This window comes from Ixodes scapularis, unplaced genomic scaffold (assembly GCF_016920785.2).
Source record: "Ixodes scapularis isolate PalLabHiFi unplaced genomic scaffold, ASM1692078v2 PGA_scaffold13__105_contigs__length_92229423, whole genome shotgun sequence".
NCBI lineage: Eukaryota > Metazoa > Arthropoda > Arachnida > Ixodida > Ixodidae > Ixodes > Ixodes scapularis.
In genome coordinates, this window is record NW_024609839.1 from 41,343,636 (window position 1) to 41,359,287 (window position 15,652).

General features: G+C 47.8%; 1 protein-coding gene across 2 annotated transcripts in view; it reads right to left on the minus strand.

Moving 5' to 3' along the window:
* The window catches only part of LOC8031807 (putative polypeptide N-acetylgalactosaminyltransferase 10), a 280,882-nt gene that overhangs the window by 231,937 nt on the left and 33,293 nt on the right, over nucleotides 1-15,652 (minus strand). For both annotated transcript variants that reach the window (XM_042289876.1, XM_042289877.1), the window contains exon 2: nucleotides 14,812-15,088. In XM_042289876.1, coding sequence (XP_042145810.1) covers nucleotides 14,812-14,988 — 177 coding nt within the window. In that variant the 5' untranslated portion in view covers nucleotides 14,989-15,088. The remainder of the gene's footprint in view (nucleotides 1-14,811; nucleotides 15,089-15,652) is intronic.

A 15,652-nucleotide genomic window follows, 5' to 3' on the forward strand; every position in this document is an offset into this window, starting at 1 on the left:
GAAGAAGAAACAAACGCAACATGCAGCAGACGCCAGCAAAGACGAGGAGGCTTCCAGGCGAGAACACTTTCCCGTTAGGGATCTACCAACAGAAATGGGAAGGGAAATAAATAAATGGAGTGCAAACGGGAGAATGGCAAAAGTCGTACAAATAAAAATGAAAAAACAACAATAATAAAATAGAGGACTGGGGTAAAGGAGAGAAGATGAGAGAATATGAGCGAAATGATGGAATGGCGATAAAAAGGGCAAGAAACGGGGTGAATCAAATTGGGTTTCAGTTCATTTCGAATGAAGATTAACGGAAGATTCTTTGATAAAGGAAAGAAAAATAACGAGCAAAAGAAAACATCGCCTCGAAGAGGCACAGACGAACACGGCACGGACGGAGTTGCAAGGGATCAAAACGTGCAAAAACAAGTCCAGAAAATATATAAAAAATATAGGGAGGAAAAATGAGAAAAACAGGGAGTAAAGAAGCGAGGCGACGGGAGAAAAAGAGTAGAAATCAGAGAAAAGGGAGTAAATGCGGGAAAGGAGACGAGATGAAAAGAAGGGGGAGAGAGAAAAATAAAGTAAAATTAGGGTGTGAAATTAGAAAAGCAGGGAGTAAAGCAGAATGGATGCGGAATAAGACTAGAAGGCAGAAGATGGAGTATGCACAGAGGAGATGAGATGAAAGGAAGGACGAAAGATAGTAAAAATATGGAATAAAACCAAAAAAAAATAAAAAAACTGGGAAGTATAGCAAAAAGAATAGGCCACTGAAGGTAGAGAATAGAAGGCAGGAAAGGGGAGTAAGCGCGAAAAAAAGGAGACGAGATTACAAGAGTGGGAGTTGAGAGAGAGAGAGAGAGAGAGAGAGAGAGCAAAGGCGATCTCAGCGGAACCATATAAGGCCGTTCTTGTGCATTCCCAAGGGCCCCGACCCCTTCCTCCACCTCCCCAAATTGGCTGGGGAGTACAACCATGGGCATCCTCCAGGCGCCGCCACGCTCGAGGAGAAGCGGCACTCCTGATTCTCATCTCTTATCCCGGGGTTCCCACCCCATCGCCTTTCGTTCCCCCGAGAGGAGGAAGAACCGGACTCGCGCCAAAGAAGTGGGGGACAGGCAGCCAACGCCGCCAAGCCGAACGCCGATGGTACAAACGAGCCGGCGCTAGGCCTAACGAGGAGTAGGGACGAGGTTCCTCCCTCCCCCTGCCTTCCGAACCTCCCGCGACGGCCGGCCCGCCTGCTGCAACGCCCGGTGTCGCGTATTATAAGTGCCGGCCGGTTCTAGTTCCCGACAGCTGGAAAAGGGCGAGGGAAGCGGACGAGAGATGACACTGGGTGAACCGCACGGACGCTGCGAGAACATCCGGATGGAGGCTGAGGGAGGTGGACGAGAGACGACGAAGGGAAAGAGGAAGAAGGTAAAAATGGGGATTAAATTTCTTTTTTACTGCCCCATTTAGGGGAGTAATAGGGGAGTCAACATTACTTTTCTTCCATATTTTTTCCTCTCTCCCGCGATGGATCCCAGCCAATCCTGCTGCGATGTGAATGCATCATCTGACTACGGTATACCCTACACGTCGCTACGGCCCTCTGAAGATCACGTGACACTCACGCGGCATTGGATTGGCTTGGGTGGCTGTATAGCGTTCTCTGCGGTTCATCGTAAGGCGAAACAGAGTATAGCTTCTTCGATTTCTGCGGGGTTATGTATTATTCTTCCCTCTCTCTCTCTCTCTCTTTCTTTCTTTCTTTCTCTCTCTCTCTCTCTCTCTCTCTCTCTCTCTCTCTCGATGCTCGGTATGCCGCCGAACTTCCCGTGTGTACGAAGAGAATGCGGTATCGGCTCCAACTTGGGCGTCGATAAATAGGGTGGCGAGATAGAGGGGAGAATGCAGTACACCTCTAATTGAACGCGCAAATAAATGCCACCCATTCCCTTTTCGCTCCACCATTCCTTCGATGGAAATCAGCATTCTGATGTCGCGAACTTCTATCGAACCTGGGGTTCGACTGATTCGGCGAACGTTGGAAATTTTAGCAAACCTCGACGAGGTTCGACTCCTGGGCAGTGTTACCCGACTTCAACGCAAACATTTCAGTTTGGGAAACAAATAAATCTTAAAGTAGTATATTTTTTGTGTCATAAAATGATCACTATCATCTTACACGATAATAAAAGCAGACGTGTGTATTAATGCTTCAGTTTGAAAAAGAATAATAATAATAATAAGTAGTAGTAGTAGTAGTGGTAGTAGCAGTAACAGTACTAGTAGTAGTACCACGAGCGCGGGGAAACTCTCGAAGCGTGCGGTCAGAATGACTGCAGACAACAAGACATCGAGCTTTTGCAGGACGTTTCACTACTGGGGAGGAGTAGAGAGCCTAGATGGATGCACGGATGGATGTTAATTGTTATACCCTTTGTAACGGGCGGTAGCTTGAGTCACCTAGCGTAGATTGCAATACGAGCTGCGAGGGGGTGTCGAAAGCGTTTACCGCCTGCTAGCGTACTCGTCCTTTCCGCCTGCATTACTCCCCACCACACGATAACAAAACGCATGCGCACTTGGGACCAATTTCCGCAGGAGTTAGGCGACCGCCATTAAATCGCAAACGCTCTCTGCGACTTCAGATGGACCCTCTTTTCAATCTAGGCTCTCTAGGGAGGAGACTCAACCGTCGCGCCGCCTAGCGGCTCAGTTGAGAACTACACCCGCGAGAACAACAACATGAATTCTTGGTTCGTGTTGCTGAAGCAGCGCGTCGGCTGAGGTATATATATATATATATATTAGCGGCGAGATGTTTTGGTGGCGCCCTCCTATGGTTCCCCCTTGTTACGTCATTACCTTGCTAAAACAAGTTCGATGGTGTTCGTAAATAGCACGGTGGAAGCTTGAAATCATTGAGCTCTTAAAGCAACACTGCCAACACCGTCAAAATTAAAGTTCTTTCATTCCTCTTATTTCCGTCGATGATAAATCCCCTTTCCTACGTCATAGTCAGCGTTCGGCCAATCGTGGAAGGCCGACCACAGCGACGCTTTCGGTCGCGCACGGGGCTAATAGGCGGACGCTGTATCAGAGTTCGATTGGTGCTCGTGTTCAGTCGGCGAAGTACCAATCGAACTCGAGTCCAAGCCGAACAATGACGAAGGCCCGCGTGTTCAATTTGTGCCCCGCGCGCGATCGGGAAATACCGCGCGAAGCATTCAGCCCCTCCGGCTTTGTGTGTCGGCTACAGAACCAAGCTCCGTAAAGAAACAAGCTGCACAAGATTGTTTTAGGCAAGTGAGTAAAACGCGCTTAGCGGTGTGCGACGTTAAGCTCCGCATGCCGGTGACGCTGTTTCTTCTTTTTTTGTCCATGTTTTCAGTTTAAATAATTTATACCTGCTGTCATCTCAAGAAAGAAAAAAAAGGCTAATTTTGTGGACACTTTGTAGTTTGTGCAAAGTATGGAACTTACAAAAATCTGGCTGTCAAAAAGAAAAGAAAAAACGGCTTTTTTTTCGTTTGAAACGTGAGGGTTTCAACACGCACGTCAACATGATAACAATACACACGTCAACAGGACAACCACAAGAACAATAACGATGGAGAATTGACATGAAATGCGCATGTGTCTTACTTCACCATAGAGGTAGGGAAATTAAAAACGCTTAACAGAATCCCTAACATTTTTTTTGCTACGGTTTTTCGGGCCAAATGAGTATATTAAAAAAAAAAAAAAAGTGAACGTTCGAACCAGGTGAAGCCGGTACTCGATTATACGACCCACTCCTGACTTCCACAATCAGAAACTAGAAAAAGAGAAGAAAGAAAAAAGGGGGGGAGGGCGGGAAAGGGGGAAAAGGCTTGAGGACAAGGGCCATAAACAAGTTTATCCAACCGAAGAATGTCTTGCCCGGAACGTTATTTATATATTTGGCCCTGCGCGCGCGCGTTCCGTGTTGCTGCTCTTTTTAGCTCGCCGTTAGCGGATAAGGCCTTATCTGGGCACAAGTGGTCGCCCCCCCCCCCCCCCCCCCCTTTCCTTCCCGGGAAAATTGCCTCTCTTTCTGTGTAAGTAATCGCCGATACCGAAACGTCAAACGCACGTGCCACGCAGACGCAATGTCGTAAAGGCGCCGCAAGAGGAAGGGGTCAGGGAGCGCGAGGTGCGCTTTGCTCCCGCGTTTCCGGGTTCGTCCAATAAACAAGGGACAGGAGTTACAAAAAAGAACCGAGCCCGGTATTACTGTGCACAGGTGGAACTCGAGAGAACGAGGAGAAGATGGGACCTCGAAACACCGATCTCCGGTTGGAATTATTAGTGGCTAGACGAAAGCTATCGCTTCCTTTGTCTTCATCTCACTCTTCGAACGCCACCGTCCAGCATTCGACGTTCACATTCGAATGCGTTCGAACGGCCAATGTAACCTAAACATTCAACCAGAACTCGGTGTTCCGACGTCCTCCTCTCCCGTGGTTTCTACCCGCATAGGCAGGAACGGTGCAGCGTGTGCGCAGGATGTATACCAGCTCTCGGCGTTACGTTTGACGTGCGGAAACGGACAACACTGCGATTAATGTTTCCCCAACACAACAACAACAAAATCTTTCTTTCTTTCTTTCTTTCTTTCTTTATTGGTTTCCATTTCCTACAGAATGGAGGAGGCCGAGGAAAAAAGCTACAAACGCAGCTTGTGGGGCCCTCGGCCCCCTTTAAATGATGGCAGCATTGGACTCGCAAAACACTCACAATCTTGAGCAGAGCTTGCTAAAAAAAAAGATTCAGTGAGCCTTTTTTTTTTTTTTTTCTCCAGTAAGCTTCTGCGCTTGCGAACACCCTCTTGTCTTGCCTTACTTCCCGCTGTCGTCGGCATTTGAGAGGCTATTAAGTCTCGCCCGACCAACGTAGTCAGCACCTATATCTTTCAGCGTTTTTCGTCTTTCGGTGACGGTTCTTTCTCGAGTATCGGCAGAATATGGGGCATAAAAAGCAACGAAGACCGAAACAACAGCACGACGCCGATGTGTGTTCTGTCCGGCGGAAACCTGTGGGGCTGCCCTTCATTTGTAGTTCGCAGACAACTCGCCAGACGGCGCTCATTACTCGAAAGAGGCATTCGGTAGGTGGCGTAAGCTACCGCCCGATCCAAAGGGCTCAGCCGGATTCACCCATCCATCAATCCATCCAGGCCCATTACCAGCGACCTTCCATCTCAAAAGTCCTACAATAATGCATAGAATCAGTGTTAGCATTAACGCGTTACAGGCAACGCCTTACCTTTTCGGTAACGTATAGTAACGTACTCGTTACGTTTCCAAAACAGTAACGAATAACGTATTTACGTGACTTACATCGGGCACCGTAGTTACGTCACTCGTTACACCTTCTTCCCAAAACTTCAAAAAGATTACACCTCAATTGTTTTACTGTTTCCTGGTGCCAAGTCACAAATTCTCGCGCTCTTCCCACAAACCTTAAAAATCGTAATCGTAAAAAAAAAAATAAGGTGATTATATCCAGTTTCTCCAAGGGCGCAATGTTTCTTGAAAAGAGCGAGACGTTTAAATTTATAAATAAAAAGTAACGCAAAAGTAACGTGCGTTACGTTTTATCGGTAACTGTAACGCGTTCTTTTTACTTTGAGGTAACGTAGGACGATAACGCGTTTCTTTCATTCGTAGGTAACGATTAATTTAATTACTTTTTAACGAAACAACAACCGCGCGGATCCCCGCTGATAAGCGCTCGGCGACACGAACGTCCCTATACGAGCCGAGCAGACAGCCGGGCGCTCGAACCGGTGCTACGAACTCGAAGTAAAAATAGCATCGAGTTATTATAATTTACGCTAGAGGTTCAACTGGCCCTAGCGTGCCTCAGCAAATTGAAACAGACATGCAACCAGTCGGAGATTGACTTCCGGTAATGCATTTCTATGGGGAAAAGAGAGTGCGTTTTCTCGCTGCGCTCGATTATAAGAGCCAATATCACGAATAATTCGTACGTACTATGCGCAATGGAACATTTCCCAGTCACGCTGTCGAAGTAACTGGTCAGTTACAGCGGCTTTATTTCGAATTCGAGTCATTAAAAACGGTGCTAAAACGGCCTTATTACACTAATTGCCTCTCTTTTCGTATATGTATTTATGGTATTTATGTCTTTTTTTTTAAGGCAAAGAACTGCGCAATAACGCTGAATCGGTAACACCTTGTGCATGCAGACGATCATCATTAATAGGTGCCCAATAAAAGCTGCCCCGCGTAGGAAATAATTAGAAGAAACACATTTTATAACCAACGTACTTTATAATCTATGTTTTGAATGTTTTTAACTGCTTGATGCACGACGAGGTCATTTTCATAGAGTGACAGGACGGGCATATCAGCAATATATAAGCGCCACCGGAATGCTGGCGAACCTTGAACACACTCTACATTCCTTTCGATTCTTATTTTGCTTAAAATCGTCGGTTGTGTCTTACATACCTGCCTTGGAAGAGAGGTTTCGGCCTGAAATATAGCGGTTTAACATCGTTCAGTGGTAAAGAAATAGTCTGCAACTAAAGCAGTTACGCTTTTACAATGTTAATAAAGGTACCAGACTACTCGGTACGACTCAAATAACAACGATTATCCGTGTTATTTTCCGGCGAAGAGGCAAAATGCAAGCGCGTTTTCCCTTAGGAATGCACAGGAGCACCGCAAAATTGGACTGGTTGATATATCTGATTCAATTTGCATCCCGGAAGTCGCATGGACACTAGACCTAGTTGAACCCCTTCACCGTAAAAAATTATTGCGTAAAAAAATAAGCAGAAAAAGATTGGCAACTCTTTCGCCATAAACTATCTGTTTTGTCTATTTCTCTGTTTCCGTAAATTTTGTTAAAAAAAAATAATATTTTCGGTTCTTGTCCTTTAAAATGACGGAATTTATGTTACCCAGCCAGGTAAAAAAAACCGTTTTTGTTCTAAAAAAAGAACTTTTTGTAAAAAGAAAAAGAAGAAACGGGTTTTTGTTTTGGAAGTTTGTCAAAAAACATTTCTGTTTATAAAAATAACAGAGCTTTTGCAAAAAAAAAAAAGGTTTTGTTTTGAAGTTTGTAAAAAAAAAAACAGCATGTTTTTTCCATGTTGAGCGAAAAGTTCTACAACAGTGTCGCTGGTATTAATTACCTCGCCATTCAGCTCTAAATACACAGAAAAGCGGGAAAATGCGTTACAATGAACTCCCACGTACAAACACAACGCAGAAATACCAGCAACACAACAGCCAAACCAGTCACGCACATAGGCTCCCCAGCGCGGACCTGCGAGATGCATAGCCATCCAGCGGCCACATACACGGAGCCTCCGTTCGTGGCGGTCTCGGTGTGGTTAAGCGACTAACAGCCGCCAATCAGTTGGAAAAAAAATTACTCGCTCCAACAGGTACAAGGTTAGATCCCTTTATTAGTCGAGCGGATACTAAAAATAAAGATTAGTCAAACAGCAACAAGTTATTTCCTTTGGGTGTAGCATTTCCTGTAGGTCTAATATTGCAAAAAACGGCGTAATTGCACGAAGAAAAAAAAAAGACTACAATGGAATTTCTATTACGGAAATGAGCAGCTAACTTGAGGAAGAACAAAAAGTGCACTCGTCTTCGGGCACGTTTTCTAAATAAATGTCGATAACATGCCGAGCACAATCATACAATCCGTTTCTTTTAAGGGTTTAACCGCATTCCGGCCTATGTTATAGTCGTGAGTGTGACTCTATCCGGAACCGCGGGTTACTGTCACGGTGCGTGACAATAAGCGAAGCGTGAAGCCTCAACGGGTTGCCGAGCGTAACCAGAGACGGACGAGTGGTGGAAGACGCAGTAGAGGCGGTCGACGCTGAACACCGGTTCGCAGCCGTCATTAGTCCTGCAACCCGGTAAGCGAGAGATCCTAATTACACTCGGCCTCATTAGACCAGAGAGCAACGGCTGCCCCCCTCTCTCCCTCTCCCCCTCTCTCTCTCTCCCCCCTCTCTCTCTCTCGTATCCCTCAGCTCTCGCTCGCTGTAGATCTCCCAAATTGCAAAGACGGCGGATACGGGTAAATCGAGCGGCCTGATCCGGTGATACATATGCATGCACTCGCAGCGGGACTCAGGAGAAAATGTATAATTTAAAAGGAACCGCCGCAATCAACGCGACTAAATATAGCGAGCCGAGATTTTGCCGCTGCGGGAGGGTAGGGGCGCCTCTCGGTGACTTTGATGAAGGCGACCATCACGGCTTCCCCTTTCTATACGTATCGCTCCCCTCTTTCCTTAACCTGCCCTCGTCCCGAAAGCAGAAGTCCTCCGCAGGAGGCAATTCCAATAGACCGTTTTCCTGTGACGGTTGCCATGCTGAAATTTGGCGTAATTAAGCTAAGGGACAAAAAAAAAAGTAAATTAGCAGTTAAAAAAAAAAGGTAGAACTATTGGCACGAAATCCTTGAATTCTAGCGGCTTCAATTTAGCAAAGAAAGTGATTTGCTATTTTCACCAAACACAGCTACGTCAAAATTCAAGATGGCGGCCGCCACGAAAAAAAAACGGTTCATACTCCATTTCACGTAAAGTCAGACCACGGCGGACGTTACGAAACGATTCAGCCAAGCAGGCAACGGCAAAAGCGCGTCGTCACGGCGCTCGTCTGATTTATTTATTCGATGATACCATCAGAACTTACAGCTAGACAAAAGCAAGCACATAGAAAAAAAAATTATCAAGCAACAACATCAGTATTTCTTACTAAAACGCACACGCGGAACGCAGAAAACAAAAATTGTATTTCACATACTGCAAGAAATATACGGTCATTCTGATCATTCCAATGTATTTTGAAACTGAGCGACAAAAATACCGCTCAGGTATGCAACTGTGATAACAGAAATAGCATCAACCTGGTTCTTACATATTAAAACTCCTTTCAAACTCCGATACAGTGTCTCCTACAATAGTTATTTCACGTTAAGGCCCGTTCACACTCTTCCAACCAAGTACGACCGAGAGAGACGAGATCTGCTAAAACGTCTTAAAATTTCATAGGACGAGGGAACACACTGGCATTTTGGCGCCATCTATGCAGTGACCCTGGAACTGCATTTCACAAGAGCGAAGGTTTGACGGGATTTCCGAGGCCAAATGTGCGTAATACCTATAAGAAAGGCTCGTTTATAACGTTGACAAAAGTTTTTCGAGCCAAGAATGAAAGGACAATGCGCGAGAGAAATAGAAAATATGCCGGACTGGTCAAGTTTACACTGCTACCAAATAGATGGCGCCAGTGTGTCCTCTCGTGGTAAGAGGTTTTAAGGAACCCAGTTTTAAGAGGTCGCAAGAGTGTGAACGGGCCTTTAGAGCGCACCAGAAGAAAAAGTACTCACGGACACAGGCACACTGAAAAATAACACAGTCGCACAGCGTTGACTCGCAACCCTGCGTTTGTCTTGGTTATCTTCTTCTTGTACTTACAATGAACATATCTTTTTTCTATGCAATAAAAACGAGATGCCAACGAAAAATTGAAAAATTATTAAAAAAAATTCACAAATTAATGTTTTCGTACTAAAAAAAAAAGCGCGGGATCAGCGTTTTGTTCAACTGCCCCGCGATTGGCTTATTCGGTGATAAACGCACACAGACTAGGAGCGCCATGACGACGCACTTTTGGCCTGCTCGATTGCGTCCCTCGGATCGCGTAGCTTATCGACCGCCGTCGGACTCGAGATGAAACGGAGTACGAAAATTGGCAGCATCCTTTTTATCTTCAAAGTCCCTTAAAAGATCAAATGCATCATAGGGAATCGGGGGGAGGGGGGGGGGGGGGGGGGGGGGGGGGGGAATAGCGGGTTAAACTGAACGGCTGTACGGGTCACGTGACGTCGATTTCCTCCCCCCGCTAAATCTGGCGGGGAAACAGAATTTTCGTCTGGGTCGCGAGACGCCAATTTTTCCCGCTAAATTTAGCGGGTAACTAAATGGGAGTGTAGGTGCCATATGACATCCATTTTCTCCCGCTAAATTTAGCGAGGGAAAACGGAATTGATGGTTTTGGCCGCGAGACGTGAAGTTTCCCGCTATATTTAGCGGAAAGTGGGTTGACGCGTGTATATATATATATATATATATATATATATATATATATATATATATATATATATATTATATATAGGTCACGTGACGACAATTTCCCCAAGGGGTATAGGTCACGCCACGTCGGGTGACGTCACATGATGCCACTTTCCCGCCAAATTTAGCGGGAAAACTGAATTGATGTATAGGTCACGTGACGTCACTTTTCCCGCTAAATTTAGCGGGGAAACCGAATTGGTCTGCATGTCCCGTGACGTCGTCACCTGACGTCGATTTTGGCACTAAATTTAGCCGAGAAACGGAATTTGTGTACAGGTCGCGCGATATCGAGTTCCCCGCTAAATTTAGAGGGAAAGCCACGGACGGACGGACGGGACGGACGGACAAAGTTTTGGGATTGGCGGGTAGCGTTGAAAAGCATTTGGCGCCTTAATAACGAAGTTCTGTTTTCGGCGTACGTAAATATCGAAGGCTCCACGCGGGACGCACACTGGACACGACTGTATAGGGTCGGTGCTCGGCCGAGACTCGAGTTCGACTCCCTGCTCTCCAAGCCTCCATGAAAGAACGCTGGGTAAAAACAGTCCGCAGGCCGGAAGTGTTCCGTGGCTGCCCGACACAAGGCGCCACTGCGTTCTTCCACCATTAGCGGTCGCGATCGAGCGGTTTCGCGACGCAGTCGTTCTCGCCCCAATGCAAATGTGTGAACCAGTCCTAAAAGGAAGACGGTTTTGTCGGGTAGTAAAACCGGTGTCAACCGGGCGCCGACGGCGTCGGGGGAAAGCGGAGAAACGCGAGTGCGGGAGCGGAGGTGAAGCCACCTTGCCGTCCTCTCCCGTTTCCCCCCCGTACGAATTGGTAGAACAACCGGCGACATCGACCAACGAACCCGTCCGACTTGTTGCCTCCTCCTTCGCGCTCGGTGCGCCAGACATTTCCTTCGCGTTTCTCTGCGGCTATTTTACCCCGCTTCCACGGCGTACAAAAAAAAAAAAAAAAGAGTGTTTAAGGCCATTTTTATTGCTGGGAAAAACATGCCGCTAACTTCTTTTTACGAACGCCGGGTGCTCAAACCGGTGTACACTGTGCCGTTTCATTTAAGGACGAAACACAAAATCGGCTCGTCTGACTCTCTCAGCATCCGTGTAGGAGTTGTTGGCCCGAAAGCGACAGAGTGGCCTTGTCGCGAGTTAACGCATGCCCGTAAACTGTTCCGCGCAAGGACGCATTCCACCAGGCTGATATGTAGCTTCGTCTTTAATTGTAATGCAAAAAAAAAAAAAAAAAAAAACGGCGTTATTTTTAATTTTTGAATGCAGTATTTAAAGGGGTACGGAAACCAAATTCGGGAGCTCATCTCTTTGCTTCGACGTGGCGAGGGTAGCGGTAGGACCTCTGAAAGATCAATATTTCGTCTGAAAACGCAAGAAAACTTATCTTAGACGGAAACGATAACCAAAAATCACCTGGTGGTTGGTTATGAAGCTTCCAGATTACCTAGGCCAGAACGTAATACCGAAGATTTGGTGAAGAAAGCCAAAGCACAGTTGGCCACCTTGGATACACCCTGCCGGTCAGTCGCTTCCACTGATTCTTTGACATCACTGGCGTCCCCAGGGATCAACCATTTTTTTCAACACGGCGCGCGCTGCTTTCGACGTCGCTCTCGCCGAAAGACGCCGACCTCTCGAAGTGACTCAGGTTGACGTCGCAGAGCTGTGCCAGTATCCGCTTTTGTGCGAGGTAGTTTTTGTGCGACGATGTGAGAATTCGGCAATCGTGTCGCAATCCAACTTAGTCGCCGTTGACGTGCCCCCCGCCTGGACGATCGCGTAAGCCTCGTTGGACGAGACCGACGAAAGCGGTGCCGATCACTTCTCTTTCTTCGTTTAGTGCTCGCCAGTGAGACAAGCGGCGTTACAAAATCGTAGCGATGACAGCGTTTTCTCGTCGTAGTTTGTGTGTGACAATGTGAAAATTGTACAGTCGTGTTCTCTGGGCTCTTTGCCTTCGCTTGGAAAATCGCGTCCCCTCGAGACCAGCGCAAGCTTCCTCTGCGCCGCTGCCTTCCCTTCGTTCGTTTAGTGTTCGCTCTTGCGACAAGGAACGCCACAGAATCCTCGTACGCGTTTCTTCGCGGTCTAGCGACAATGCTGCAGTCACACCACTATCGATGCGATACGCTGCGTGAAATACTCGAGTGATGCCACTTCCGTGCTGCCTCACCAGACTCGGCCCGCTTCCCTGCTCGCTTTAATAAACGAAGGGATGCCAACTGGTATGGCGCCTTCGAAGCGACATGTATTTCTCCGCGAAGCTGGCGCCCTCGCCGAGTAGGGTCGTTTTGATCGGTCGGTGGTAAATAGGGTAAGCAGCAATTGCCTCGTCCCACAAGAGTCACGCACGATCCTGCCGTCAACTTAGACAACGTATGAGGCAGGAAATCTTCCAGCATCTCGCCTCGTGCGAGATGACGGAGGTGGTACCTTAGCCGCCTCGCGACGATGTCCTTCCGTTCAAATCGCCCAGCGAGTTCGTGCCCGAAACCGACGGTGCCGATGTCGCCACATCGGCCCAAGTGGAGGGAGCAGACGACGCACTACGTGTTGTCATTTCCCCGCCAAGTTTAGCGGGAAAACTGAATTGGTGTATAGCTCACGTGACATCGATTATCCCGTCAAATCTAGCTGGAAGCTGAATTGGTGTCAAAGTCGCGCGACGCCAATTTTCGCCGCTAAATTTAGCGGGAAATGCATGGACAGACAGAGAGTATTTTGGGCCTTGGACGAAAAGCATTTCATGCCTTAAAATTTGAAGTTGTCTCCATCGTTATAACTTATCCGAGGAGCGCAGAATATGTGTCGAGCATGCATTCTGCGTGCGTTACGGTTTGCTATGCCTTAGTTAGGGGTGGGATTTTAGAAAAAAGGTCCGGGGCTCGATTCCCGCTGCGCAAACTCGGTAAATATCGCTAATTTCGAATAATAACGTTTATTTGCATCAAGAAGTGCATGACGCTGCAGGACTGGATAGACGCCGGCAGAATCTGTCAATCTGAAGTACACCGGAACAATTAAAGAAGAAATGTTCGTTTGCTCCCAGTCTGATAAATTAATGAGATACTGGTCCGATTTAACCATTTCTTCCTCTGCATTTTAATGTGCACAAAATACATGCAATTTTTTTTATACTTTATTGAAGGTTGAAATGGCGGACCCAGCTCCGGTGATTTCATTATCACTAGACAGCACAATGAAATGCTCGTACTCTGCGAAATTAATGAGATGGTGGTCCGACTTAACAATTTTTTTTCTTTCTCGATGCGCACAAAATACACACTATTTTTTTTTTTTTTACTTTATTGAAGATTGAAAGGATGCTGCCAGCTCCGGTGATCTCATCATCGCTGGACAGCACAATGAGATAAAGGCCTCACGCCATAAGAACAATGAGGAAACAAAGGCGAAGCAACGAAAGCCATGACGTCATAAACACGAGGCACGCCCGGAACAAACAGCGATACAGAACGACGTTCGAATGTCTGTTTGAAATAGACACGAAGTATACTGAAGACGCGTTTACAGGGCGAAGACAAGTTCATCCTATTTTCTTTCTAACCGTATATACAAGCGGTTTGATACGCGAGGAAACGCCCTCCTGTAGAGGAAATTATGCGAATGAAAGCGTTAATGAGGATAACGATGATGATGGTGAACTGAAAAAGCAAACAATCGTTGCGCCGCTATCCCAAAACGACACAAGTCGATGCGGGCTGCCGGAGCGACCCGAGCTTTGAAAGAGTGGGAAAAACAGAGAGAGAGAGAAAGAGAGAAAGAATTTGTATTTCCGAGCTAGCAGACTAATGGCCAGTCAAAATAGGAGGAGGAGGTTAAAGACAGACGAGAGGCAAGCCCGGGAAACCGCGAAACTTCCCTTTCTTGGCGTTAACGATTTCCTTTGAAGGTTTCGTTGTTGTCTCCTTCGAGGCCGTGGCCCCTCCACATTCCTGCGGTACGGAACCGCAGTGGCGATCTTTAAACTTTCTTTTTCTCTCTCTCTCTCTCTCTCTCTCTTCGTGTCCCTCGCTGCGACGGGATAGCCATTCCACACAAGCTGGCTACTCGCAGAACCAAAATTTCAATAAGCTCGGGTGACTCCCTCGCAGACCCTCATAAATCGCCGTTTACACAGATCGGACATCCATAATACACAGTCCCCGAATCAGACAGTTGCCATGCGCCGTCAGCAATGCCTTATCTACAGAAGGGGCCGCCGTCCGTCCTTCAATAACCCCTAACCCGGCTCCGCCATTCGGGATCCGCCGTCTGCAACTCCGACATCCGCATCGCCCAACTCTGCAATCCGACCAACGTCATCGGTAATCTACAACACGGCCTCCGCTATACCGCAAAAACCGGCCATCCGTCGCACGCAATCAGTAATCCATTGTCCACGAATCCGGCATCCGTGAACCACAAATATGGCACATCCGCCGTCCGTTATGCAACATCCTCGAGCCATGGATAGAATATCCGCAATCCACTATCCACGAATCCGTCATCCACCGTCCGCCATCCACACTCCCCGAAATCCGGCGTCCTTCGTCCACCGGCCGTCCACCGCTATCCACAGAAACCGGCACGCGTCCGTCGCCGAACGGCGGTGGACGCGCATCTCCGGCAAGAAAGGATCGTCCGACTCACCCGCGGCGCGGCGACGTCGTTGGCGGCGTCCCTGGGCGCCCTGGGCAGGAAGGACCCTCCGGGCACGTAGTCCAGCATCTGGTAGCTCACGAATGTCCGAAAGAGCAGCGACGTGCACAGCACCACGAGCAGCGCCGTCGTCACCAGCTTCAGCAGCTTCTTGGTGTTGCGCCGCATGGCGGACTCTCGGTCCACGGAGACCGAGGACTAGAAGTCGTCCGCTGTCAAGAGGCCATCACCGTCGTTCCAAGGAGACCCCCCGGGGCTCAGCTCCTCTCTGCACCAACGAGGTACGATTTTACCGAACGGAAAACCTACGCGGAGTCTCTCGGGTACATCACAAAGCCCATTTATAGATCCCGTGTGACATCACGGTGTCGGTTTAACATGACGCCACACCCCGTGACTCCATGATGTCGGTGTCACGTGACATCGTAGTGTAACCTGACGTCAGAGTGTCGTGTGACGTCACAGAGTGCCATGCGACGGTCGTCACGCTGATGACGTCACGTGAGCACCCTGACGTCATCAGCGCGACGTCACCATCGAGGCGACGTGCCAGCAACACGAAAGTGGTAAGAGGTGAGCCTTATAAAGTCGTACATTTAAAAGAATAAGCTGCAGCGTTTTTTGTTTTTTTTGTCATACATTGTTGCCTAACGCTCCTGAATTCTCAACGAGGGACGACATAAACTGGGCTAAAAAGCGGGTCAATTGGCGTTTACCTTCCGTCCCGGTGGTCCAGGAACAAAGAAGGGCGCCTCGCAATTACAGTATTTGACATTTGAACGTTCAGAAAACACCCATCGCGGCCATCGCAGTCTCCAGTGAACGCGATGAG